This window comes from Miniopterus schreibersii (assembly GCF_964146895.1).
Source record: "Miniopterus schreibersii genome assembly, chromosome: 15".
In the NCBI taxonomy this organism is placed as follows: Eukaryota; Metazoa; Chordata; class Mammalia; order Chiroptera; family Miniopteridae; genus Miniopterus; species Miniopterus schreibersii.
Window position 1 is genome coordinate 53,867,386 of NC_138115.1, and position 12,046 is coordinate 53,879,431.

The window sequence follows — 12,046 nt, forward strand, 5'->3', positions numbered from 1 at the left end:
TGCTGTGAGCGGAGAAGCGGTCCCAGGTAGCTCACCCTGTGCCCTTTCCCGTTGCGCAGAAGCAGCATGAGGAAGACGAGGGGACCACGGACACGGCCACCGTCCTGTCCAACCAGCACGAGAAGGACAGCGGGGTGGGCCGCACCGACGACAGCACCCGCAACGACGAGAGCTCGGAGCAGGAGCACACCGGGGAGGAGGCCCCCGCGCCGGCCCCCCGCGCCGGGCGGGCGCGCACCGGCAGCCAGGACACGCTGGGCAGCGGCGACCTGCCCTGCAGCGGGGAGTCCTCGCTCTGGGCCGACTGCGCTGACGCCGCCGAGTGTGAGCGCTTCCGCCGGCTGCTGGAGCTCAAGTGCCCGGGGCGCAGCGCCCCCGAGAGCCCAGACGGGGAGCCGGGGCTGCTGGAGCTCAGGTGCCCGGGCGGGGGCGCCCCGGAGAGCGTGGACAGGGAGCTGGAGCTGCTCAACGCTGAGCTGCGCAGCATCGAGCTCGAGTGCCTGAGTGTCGTGCGAGCCCACCGGGCGCGGCAGCTGCGGGAGGCCTGGACGCTGCACCCCAGCGGCTTCCGTGGCTGCGACACGGACGCGGACGGCCACCGGCACGAGCTCTCGGACATCACCGAGCTCCCCGAGAAGTCGGACAAGGACAGCTCCAGCGCCTACAACACCGGGGAGAGCTGCCGGAGCACCCCCCTCGCCCTGGACGTGTCCCCGGACAGCTCACTGAGGAGGGGCGCCGAGGGGACCGCGGGGGCCTGCGGGCCGTCTCCCGAGAGCCCGCTGTGCATCACCGAGGACACCGACGTGCGCGGCCCAGGCGACGGCCCCGGCCCCGCGCCGCCCGCCCACGCGCCCCACAAGCTGGCGCACATCCCCGCACACGCACGGCGCTACCGCAGCTACATGCAGCTGGTGCAGCAGAAGTCCGCCGTGGAGTACGCGCACAGCCAGGTGAGCCTGCTTGGCGTGTGCAAGGACCTGGGCCCCGCGGGCCCGCCGGAGCCCCGCGCCGAGTGGAAGGTGAAGGTGCGCAGCGACGGCTCCCGCTACATCACCAAGCGGCCCGTGCGCGACCGCCTGCTGAGGGAGCGCGCCCTGCGGATTCGGGAGGAGCGCAGCGGCCTCACCACCGACGACGACGCGGCCAGTGACATGAAGCTGGGCCGCTACTGGAGCCGCGAGGAGCGCAAGCAGCACGTGGCGCGCGCCAGGGAGCAGCGGCGGAGGCGCGCGCTCCTGCTGCAGAGCCGGCTGGACGGCCCCCGGGAGCAGCCCGCCGAAGACGACCGGAGGGAGGTGAGCATCCTGGAGCTGAGCCACAAGAAGATGATGAAGAAGCGGAACAAAAAGATACTGGATAACTGGATGACCATCCAGGAACTGCTGACCCACGGCACCAAGTCCCCGGACGGCACTAGAGTGTATAATTCCTTCCTCTCGGTAACTACTGTATGAGCACGAGGCGCACGGACACCCGCCCGGTGGGGAGGAGAGCCTGCCTCGCTCGGTGCGGCAGAGCTTTGTATGTAAGATAAGGTTGTGTGTATAGTCCAGCTGTGCACCTCCGGGGTCATAGCTTTATTTTAAGTGGAGAAAACCGCCCTGAGCGATCTCGGAAGGCAATATAAACGAACGGCCTTTTCCAAATAGCTATGGTACTTTTTTACTTGTTACCTTTTACATAGTGTTTAAATTTCAAAAAGACCTTTTTATTAAGCATACTTTCACAGAATAATTTGTTTAAACTATATTCCTATAAAAAAGTTAAACATGCTTTTTTTCTGCTGAAAATACAACTGCCAGTATGTATTTTTAACGGAACCCTATTTTATAACGTTACTTTGCTGAATGTGTTTCATGTGAGTGACCGTTAATATATTATTTAGGTCAGGGCTTCAACTCCACCAACCGGTGAACGATGTAATACACGAAATCAAACCAGCCATGTTTAAATGTATGTTTCAGCCCGACACATTTTTCTGGTTAAAGTTCCCACGAGTGTAAAACTTTAAACAGAAAGCAGAGTATCTTGCAGCTCTATGGAAGTTGAAAGCACGTTTGCAAACAGTGCAGCTGGTGGGGAAGATGTGCGCAGGGGAGTCTCGGTGGAGACGGTGGGTGGAGCTTTCAGGCTACTCCTAACTAACCTTCGCTGTGTAGATTTGAAGGGATGGACTCTTTACAGGCAGGTTCACTAGGTCATGATTGCTCACAAACATTAAGTAAAATGAAGTTAAAATAAATTATTTTCTACTTGACATGTTTTGAGGTGCTTTCTCATTTTTGAAGTGGTGCCTCTGAAATAAAAGCCTTTGCAGTGTTATTTTTTCCTTCGTTGTGTTAACTGCTGCTTTTCAGATCATTGAACCCTTCATTCTGCCTGGAACCTCAAGACAGACATAAAACCAAGGTCTGTCAGCAAAAAGCAAGGTGTCAACCTCACCGTATGACCCTGCACACCGACCGTCTGTCTTGCAGGAAGCCTCCACCTGGCCCAGCACCCTACAAGCAGGACTAACTCTGAGCAGGTTTATTGGTCAGGGTCATGTTCACGATGCAATTTCTTTGGCCAATGCACCCATCACTGCTGGGCGGTAATAATTAACTTCCCATTTCTAAGGTGCACCTGAAAATCACACAGTATTTCCACAGAAGGGTCACCAAAGTGGGTGGGCTTCAAAACTGGTATCTTTCAGACTCCAACAAACCCAGGATCCTAAATAATGAATTAGCTATAAATTTTTCCTTGGCTGTAGTGTTCACAATTCCAGCTATAATATCTACTGAAAAGACAAAAAATAAAGATTGGGTGATGAGGTTATCATTTGCCACGATGCCAAGCATCTCAGGCATTGATTCCTCCCACAGGACCTATTCCAACCAAAATTCCTCCTTTGGGGCCAAAATCTTGAGACCAATTACTAGTCACACTTGCAACAGAACCACTTAATGAAAATAAGACACTGGAATACTTCTCACAATTAAGACGTCTGTCCATTGCCTATTTTAGAGCCAGGCACTGCAAAGATAATTACGGCTGCGACACTGTTCTGATCAACCCTCCAGAGAGATTCCCACAAGGTCGACTGTCTGGCCCTGGCCTTCCAGCAGCCTCCAAGCTGAACTTCTAGCGGCCTGATCCTTGGCTCCCAGAAGCTCCCCATCCCAGCCTCTCACCTCATACCCTGTCTCCCTGAGAACAAACACCAGTCAGATGAGTTATAAAGCACTGCAAGACACATGTACATTTCAGTATCTTTGGGGAAATAGCTTCGCTCCTCTGTGTGTGCTCATTAAAGATGGGGGGAGGGGGTACAGGGCCCTAAGAACAAAGAGCTCCCACCTATCCCACCTGGCAGCCTCAGAGTCAAGCAGAGGGGCTTCTAAGCAGGGCTCCCCATGTGCCTCTGGATTTGGGGTCACCTGTGCCACTCATGACAAAGTGGAGGGAGTTAAAACCAACACACATGCATCCAATTCCAGATCCTTCTGTGCCAACTTATTTTTAAATCACTTTGTCATGTAGATAAGGCTTGGTCATAATTTGCAATTTACTGTGAGCTTTCCCAAATCTAACTTAGCAAATCAACTCCAAAAAGAAATTAGAAAGGACCTTGGAAATCATCACCTTATGAATGAGCAGGAGACTCAAGGAGACAAATGTGGCTCAATAGTGAGCCCATGGGATTCGAAGGGAAATTATTCCTAACTTGGTTACAGTGTCAACTCTATGTAGCCTCTTGCCTTCCCCACCTCCCATCAGACCTTGGCTATGATGACTCTACTTTCTTTGACTAATGGCCTTCAGGAAGGATTTCACTCCTGCTGGGTGTTGACAAATTGTGGGATGGACTCAGCCACAAAACCTGTTTTCTCTTGTGGCTTTAGTGAGGTTTAAACCCAGGTCTCCAGAGACAAGAGATTATTTCTTTAACCTGCTACATGAGGGCCCTCCCATGAACCTGATTCCAGGGTGGCCTGATGCGAGCTGGCCACACGGACATCGCGGCCACTGATCGTTAAAGTGCCTGTGATGGGGGAGACGCCCTGAGAAGACTCTGTTGGCTCAGTTGTGGCCTGTCGGTGAGCAGAGTGACCCATGAAGGAAGGGCAGTAAGCATACTTCTGAAGCTGAAAGGAATGGGGTGTTTACTGTAGTGGGAAGGGATATGGATCATCAGAGGGTCAGCCACTGTAGCCATTGAAATGAGGATTGGGGGTGATGATGACTAGTTATTTCCCCCAATTGCTGAGGGATGAACTTTGACACTGGCCTTTCCTGTAGGTAGAACTTACGGGTCACAGGCAGTAAATTCTGTCTTCTCCCACCAAGAGGAAGGATCGAGGAAGGGGCCTTCTTACTGAAGCCAAGAGTTCCTCATAGACAGAGGGGACCACGAGGGCCTGCGGACCATCCCCCGAGAGTCCGATTTGCATTCAGGTAGGAGAAGGAACTACCCATGGCCGCCCTCAACCACCGAGAACCACTGTTCTCTCATTTCCCTCCTGACTTGCTCTGTTTTCTGTTTTAATGACCAACCCTACCTCTTGGGCCTGCAGTTTCCTAATGCTGCCTGTAATTGAGACTCAAATGGTAAAATATACATAACTGGCCACTTTACCAAGTCATCATTTATGAATACAGCTCGATTAATTTGTTTAGTCAGATGTAGAGGGCAATAAAAAGGGATTGACTAAAAACAATTAAAACAGTAAAAGTAAATTGTTTGTGTCCATTAAAACCTGCTGAGGCCATCAGTTGAATATTGTGGGCCTCAATGTGAAAATTAAAACTATTGATTTTCCCCGTATGTATGTGAATATCAGAGCTCTAATTTGTTCTGTTTTCACTGGCTCAAAGCCCCTGAGGTCACAAGGACGGTAGGTCCTCAATCAGCTCTTTTGGTGGAGTTAATAAATGTTTGGAAAGACAAATATGAGAAGAAATGGCAAAGACATTCCAGGGGAGAGTGAATGTCTGACTGGCACCGTGCTGCATGTGAATACTTTGTAATTTATTGCATTTTGGGGCTGAAAATGGAAAAATCAACTGCAGAATATATGATATTCATGGCTGAATTTTTAGGGCTTTGCTTGTGTGTATGTGTGTGAGATAATGTATGTGTGTGAGATATTTTTTTATTGTCATTTTATTTTTTTATGTGCCACACTAAATCTTGTATTCCACAAACTGTTATTTTTTTAGTGTTCAATTAAAACACCAACATAAAGAGAATTCATATGGACAGATCTTTACTCTTGAGAAGAAAACTTGAGGGAAAACCCTCCGGATCAGACGAGCACGTTTCAATCAGGGAATATGTTGTTGGAATAAAGAAGGCTGTAGAAACAGTGTATCACGGTATCCGGTTGGGTGCGAGCTAATATTAGGTTTACATTCTTAATAAATGAGGAGGGACACTGTTATACTTGGTAATTAGGTGAATGATCAGTAAACAAATCACTTTTTTTTTTAAGACAAATCACTTTTTTTTTTTAAGGCATATCTTTATTGATTTCAGAGAAAGGAAAGGAGAGGGAGAGAGAGAGATAGAAACCAATGATGAGAGAGTCATTGATCGGCTGCCTAGCCTGCAACCCGGGCATGTGCCCGACCGGGAATCGAACCTGGATCGTCTGGATCCCAGGTCGATGCTCCACCACTGAGCCACGCCCGGCCAGGCAACAAATCACTTTCTTTGAATCTTTAGATATAAGTCAGGCATAGTTTTCAAAGAAGGGTTTATAAAGTTAGAGAATACGGCAGCCCTTCGAACATGGCATTTAAAAACCTATTACAATTGTGGTGTTGTCTGAATTTGACTCCCGGACACTGGTTTTTAAGAGGAAAGTTTCAAACAAATAGCTTATTTTCCGTTCTTGGGAGATTTTTGTTTCATGCTTCACCCCGAGTCCCCCCAAAGTGTTTTCTAAAGAGAATATAAATTCTTTACCTGCAGAAAACACTGTGGTTTCTGAACATTTCTTTTTTTTCTTTAATTTTATTTTCCAGCATTATTGAGGTGTACTTGACCAATAAAAATTGTATATATTCAAGGTGCGCATGATGATTTGCTATCCATATACATTGTGAAATGATCACACAATCAAATGAACACACCCTTCACCTCACATTGTTACCACTGCCTCTGTGTGTGTGTGGGGGGGAGGGTTATAACACAAGATCTACTCTTTTAGCAAATTTCAAATATAAACACAGTTATTAACTATAGTCTCCATGCTGTACCTCACGTCCTCAGGACATACTCACTTCGCATAACTGAGCCTCTGACAACTTCTCCCCCACCATTCTTCTATGATTTGGACTTTTTTCAGATTCCACATAGAAGATCCTACTGTTTATTTATCTTTGTGTCTGGCTTATTTCACTCAAGTTTCATCCATGTTGCTTCAAATGCAGAGCCTCCTTCTTTATAAAGACTGGATACTATTCCATCCTCTGCATATACCACTCTTTGTTTATCCAAACGTCTCGCAACACTGTGGGATTTTGCACAACTGAGCGCTACTCATGTCAACGACTCACATGGGTGCTGGGCTGGGCGCTCACGCTGTTTCACGGCAATGCCCAGGCATTGCCTGCAGGTATTCGGAGGAGAGGCCCTCAGGCTGTAGGATGTGCGTTTAACACAAGTGCTCCAGGTGCCCTGAATGGGAAGCATCAGGATGACACATGGAACCCGTCCTCCAGAATAGTGATGCTTAAATCTTTGGGGATCAGAAACCTTTGACAATCTTCTCAGAACAATATACATATTTTTTGTTTGTTTGCTGAAAAATATTTGCATTTTATGGTCTTAGATTAAGAACTCCTGCTACATTTTTTTTTAAATGGGGTTGGAAGAGAAGGTTCACCTGGAAAAAGAATTACGCAGAGAATCACCCAGCCTCCCCTGCAAGGCCGTTTCCTGATCCTCAAGGCTTAATGCAGCCTAAGAGCTGAGATGTTGTGACCTGCTGACCTCTGGCTGGTGTCTGGAGGCAAGGGATGCCAGATGAGTGGTGCCAAGTGAGTAGAGGCTCCTGTGTCTGCTCAGCCCCTCTCCTGATGTGCTGTAATTCTGAACTTACTTAGAAAAGCTGACTCCTGGCCACTGAAGCTGGTGGATGGTGAGGAGGGGTTGAGGTGCTTGGGATGGAGAGGTTTATCTGTGCCCAGTGTGGGGACCACGTCACCTGACCCAACCAGCTCCAGTGCCAGCAAAAGGGACATCCCGAAGCCCTGGGCTGGCCTCTTAGCCACAGGGTCCCACTGAACACTTGGCCACATTTAATCTTAAAAACAAAAGGGTGAGGCCTAGTCAGTTTTGCTCAGTGGTTAGAACGTCGGCCCATAGACTGAAGGGTTTCGGGTTCGATTCTGGTCAAGGGCACGTACCTCAGTTTCAGGCTCGATCCCCAGCCCTGGTTGGGGCACGTGTGGGAGGCAACCAATCGGTGAGTTTCTCTCACATCCATGTTTCTCTCTCCCTTCCACTCTCTCTGGAAAAGCAATGGAAAAAATATCCTCAGGTAAGGATTAAAAAAAAAAAGGGTAAACTGTTTCTATAGTTAAAACATTGAGAGCGTTCAGTGATAGCAACAAGCAAATATTTGTAGGAAAACAGCAAGGACTGTATCTTATGACTTGAAAGGGTGTGCGGCTGGCAGTCTCCTCCCAGAAGCTAAAGGCGTGGAGCCAACGCCAGAACCTCTCATCTGAGATGCCAGCTCCTCCTGGAAAACGCTCCCAGGTCCTGTTTCACTTTGATTTTTTTTAAACTGCAGTTTTGATTAATGACAAACATATTGATGTTTGCTTGTGAGGTGTGGGTGCTTCCCTGTTCTTTCTCAGTGAAGTCTGGACCCAGGTGGAAAACAGAATCTAATTAGCCCCTTTGAAGTTCCCCCCAAACCCTGTTTCTTCCTAAGCCCCTCCCTTTCCTGGTCTAACGTGAAGTGTGTGGTCTCTCCTGGTGCTTGAAAGTTTTTTTATTATTTATATATTCAAAAGCAGTTTGCATGCGATGCATATGGAAATATTTAGGGGGAAATACTTGTGCTTGCAATTTACATTGAAATATATAAACAATAACATGGATTGATGGGTGGAGCAGTGGATAGATACATGATGGAGCAAGATGTTAACTGTGGGGTCCATGCAGCGGGCATGCAGAGGTTCACTGAAAACCCCACTTTTATGTACGTACGAAGATTTTTAAGATAAAACACGGGGAGGGGAAAGAGCAGGTTTCTGTCCCGTAGGTTTCCTGCTCTGAGGAAACCCAGGCTCTTCCTGCTGTAAAGTCCTGTGTGGGGCTCACTTCACTGGGCGCAGTATCTTCCAGGGTGAAACTCGGGAGAAGCTCCTTTTAAACGGAAGCTGACTTAGGAACCTCTGAATTTGATTAATAGTTTTATGTTAATTAGTTTCTGAAGTCCTTGGAATTGAACCGGGTGTGTGGACCTTTTCTGTTTGCCCCCTGGACCTACGTGCATCCCTCCTCTCCTCTCTTGTCCCCCGCTGGGGACGTGTGTGGGCTTCCCCGGGCTGTCGAGTGTGCACTGTGCAGACCTTGCTCTACAAAGGGCTTGAATCCTGAATCTACCCACCCGGGCCTCAGACCTGTTCTGTAGCTTGTCTTTGACCACCTCAATCACCAAACCCTGTGCCACTCTTGCGGTCCTGTGTGAGCAGCTTCTGTGAATCTACAACAATTATGAAACCATTTGAAAACAATAATGCTTAAATGCAAAGACTTAAGTATTATTAAACTGTTACCATTTTGCTGAATTATTTCCTTATGGGTAATTACTTCATTTCTTTATAGCTGCCCATGACCGATTGCCAGTTAGGTTTGATTCTACCCTGTAAGAAAACAGTTATGTGATCGGAAACTGTCCAAGGTGCCCACCACCTCTTTCCAACCTCTCAAAGCTTGTCATTTTTCTTCTTTTGGCCAGGGGAGTTCTTCATTTTAATTTAGTTTTTATTTTTAAATAAATATTTAGCTACAGTGATTTTGATGAAAAGCTCTTTACTGGCTTAATGGAGGATTTTTATGGGTCTATAGAACATCAGTGTCTTAATTACTACAAATGGGTAATAAACCCTTCCTCACGTATGAGGATGGGAAGCACACAGTGAGAGCCATTAGGAACAGTTGGGTTTCCACTGGATAACTCAGTCTAAAAAAAAGTAAATACTGCAAAAAACAGCCCAAGGGGTAGTCTCTGCAGAGCCATACAGCATAACTAATTTTTACAGAGGTTTTTCTCCCTGTTTTTTGGGCTGTGACAAAAGCAAAATATAAATTCATGCAGGGAATGAAATAGTGGTTCATTTGGTGGGTGCTAATTAATTCTCTGTGCTAGAGACACTTAACTCCTCAGATAAAAGGCCCTTGAATTTAGGAAGACACCCAGAGGGTACGGCTTCGGTGCCCCAGGGGATGTGCTGTGGATTCTCACCTGCATTTGTGTGTGTGTGTCTCTGTGTGTCTGTGTTTGTTTGTGTCTCTGTATATGTGGGTCCCTGTGTGTGTGTATGTGCCCGTGTGTATGTGTCTCTGTGTGTGTGTCTCTGTGTGTGTCTGTGTGTCTGTGTCTTTGTGTCTGTGTGCATGTGTCTGTGTGTGTGTCCCTGTGTTGCCCTCCCCCCACTTCTAGATTCTCCATGTTCCATAATTTTCTCATTTATTTTCAAATGAGCTGGTTACAAAATCAAAACATTTTCTACTTCACCTCAGTTCCAGGCTTCACGAAATTGTCCCATTTTTCCCATTGAAAAAATGGGTCCACAATATGTAACCCAGGAGGACCACTCAGTCCTACATGATTCTTATATTTTACTCATCAGTTCACAAGTTGAGGCTTAAGTTTTGAGCCTCAAATAGGAACACATTTTCAATTCTTAAAAGGTCTAAAAAGTACAAAGGAGGAAATGAAAATTGCTTGATTCTACTCCCCTGACGTCTCTTGGTTAACATTTTGGGGTAGATGACTTTCAGGCTTTCAAACCTAGATTTTGTTCAGAGTTGGAATTGCACAGCACTCTCTCTCAGGACGTTATTAAACACACCTGATCTGTTTGGCCACATTCTGTCTTTTTCCTTTGGAGCTGTTCCAGGAGGACAACACAGTGTGACTCTTGGAGGTGCCTCCCACGACCTGCAACAATTTGCTCTTGGGACCTTTCAAACTGGTCCTCCCCGGGGTGCTCTTGGACGGGCATGAGATCCAGTTTGGGGAGAGTGAAGGAAGTTTCTCTCTGCTTCCTCCTGCTCACCTTCCGCAGCCTCTCACTCCTTTCCCTACTGTTTCTTGTCTGGGTGAAAACAGACCCTCCCATGGATATCTTTTCAATTAATACCCACGTGACACACCAGTGATGCGGACTCTTTCCACCGTGACTGCTGTAATTTTGTGTCTGCCAGGCCAACAGCCACCATTGCTTCTTTTAGTTAAATGATATTATTCTGACACCCTTTGTCACATGAAGGATCTTTATCCTGGGCAGCCCATTTATCTTCTCTCAACCTGTGGGCCACATCCTCTGCTCAGATAGTAACAGAAGGAGGGATCCACCCGCTACTGAGCGTCTGCGGTGTGCCAGGTGCAGGGGCGAGTGCTTAAACCATGCTCACTCAGCTAGTCCCCACATCCGTCCTCGAGGTCCATGGTGGCATTGTGATTTGACAAGCGAGGCTCAGAGGGTTAAGGAATTTGCTTTGATGTGGCAGAGCTGGGGTTCCAACGCTGGTTTCTGGGATGCTGAAGTCTGTGAATTAAGTAAATGGTCTCTCAACACCTGAAGGAACTTCCTAGACGGTAGGAAGCTTCCCGGCCATCCAGGCCTCCCCCTCCCACCAGAGGCAGAAATAGTGTCACCCAGTGCTCGGCTGTGCCCTCGAGGGCCCTTCCCCTCTGCTTTCATTCACTCCCTAGTTCCATTTTCTTCAGCAACGGCCGCTGAACAGCACACTGAACAGCTAATCCCATTAGGAGATGGTCCCTTCGCAGGGCAATCTTATCAGAAATCCCCCTGGAGAAAAAATTAGTATTAAATGTGGTTGAGGAAATCCTAATTCCAAATAATACAGCCTCCTTAAAACACACCCCTCCTGTGATGAGACCAGAAAGACCTGCCTTTCACCCTTGTCTTGCTAGTACTTCTTAGAGATTTTACCTTTACTGTAGAAATGATAAATACTTGGCTTTCAGTGTGAGATGAAATAGACTTGGGGACTTAGGACACCAGTCATGGTAACTAGAGGACACTGAGGTATTTCAGCACTACATTGGGGTCAGCACTGGCTTCGATGTTTAGTTAATAGATGATTGAATCTTGCATTTGGAAGCAAACTCCTGATGCCATCTAGTCTCTCCTGACAAAGAAGAGAGGATTCTGTAAGTTGACCTCCTTTTAGAAACGAACAGTCTTCCGAGTGGAGTTTCCTGGCTGGCACGTGTGTGTTGGCTGCATTAGGGGAGGTGGTACTGGTGTTTTTTCCTGGCATCATCGTTAGAGGGAGAACCAAAGAATCAGGTCTCTGCAGAACTACGGGGCTCCATGTGAACCATCAGCCATCTTCCCATGATACATGGCAGCCTGCGTCTTTCAGCTATAAAATTGCAATGTTGTAAATCTGGAACGAGACAGGCAAATTACAAATTAGGCATTTTGTGCTATTAGCTGCAGATTTCGTGATAAATTCTGCACATAAAAAAACCCCTGCAATGGTTCTATCTATGAGAATTTGTACACACTCCATATATATCTTTCAAAGTGAAGACCAATGAGTAATGGTTTGGCCGAGCAATAAATACATAATGAAGCATCACCTTTGACCTTTCTTGCTTTCTATGAGGTCAGAGTTGGGATGGGTTATAAATCATGATTTATGCCTTTTAGTCTCTGGAATGTTTTTAAGGCAGACTTTTCACCCCACTGGTTTGATTTCGAGCAGTTTAATTATTCATCAACATATGGAACTTTCACTTCTTCAGTATCCTGTATAATAGATAAGTTTGTTTAATTTCAG

The 12,046-nt window shown here is 47.3% G+C and overlaps 1 protein-coding gene across 1 annotated transcript in view; it reads left to right on the plus strand.

Moving 5' to 3' along the window:
* Nucleotides 1-2,325, plus strand: part of PDZRN3 (PDZ domain containing ring finger 3) — a 99,360-nt gene extending 97,035 nt beyond the window's left edge. Inside the window, exon 10 of the mRNA XM_081159301.1 lies at nt 60-2,325. Coding sequence (XP_081015427.1) covers nt 60-1,457 — 1,398 coding nt within the window. The 3' untranslated portion in view covers nt 1,458-2,325. The remainder of the gene's footprint in view (nt 1-59) is intronic.
* The last annotated feature ends 9,721 nt before the right edge of the window (nt 2,326-12,046 follow it).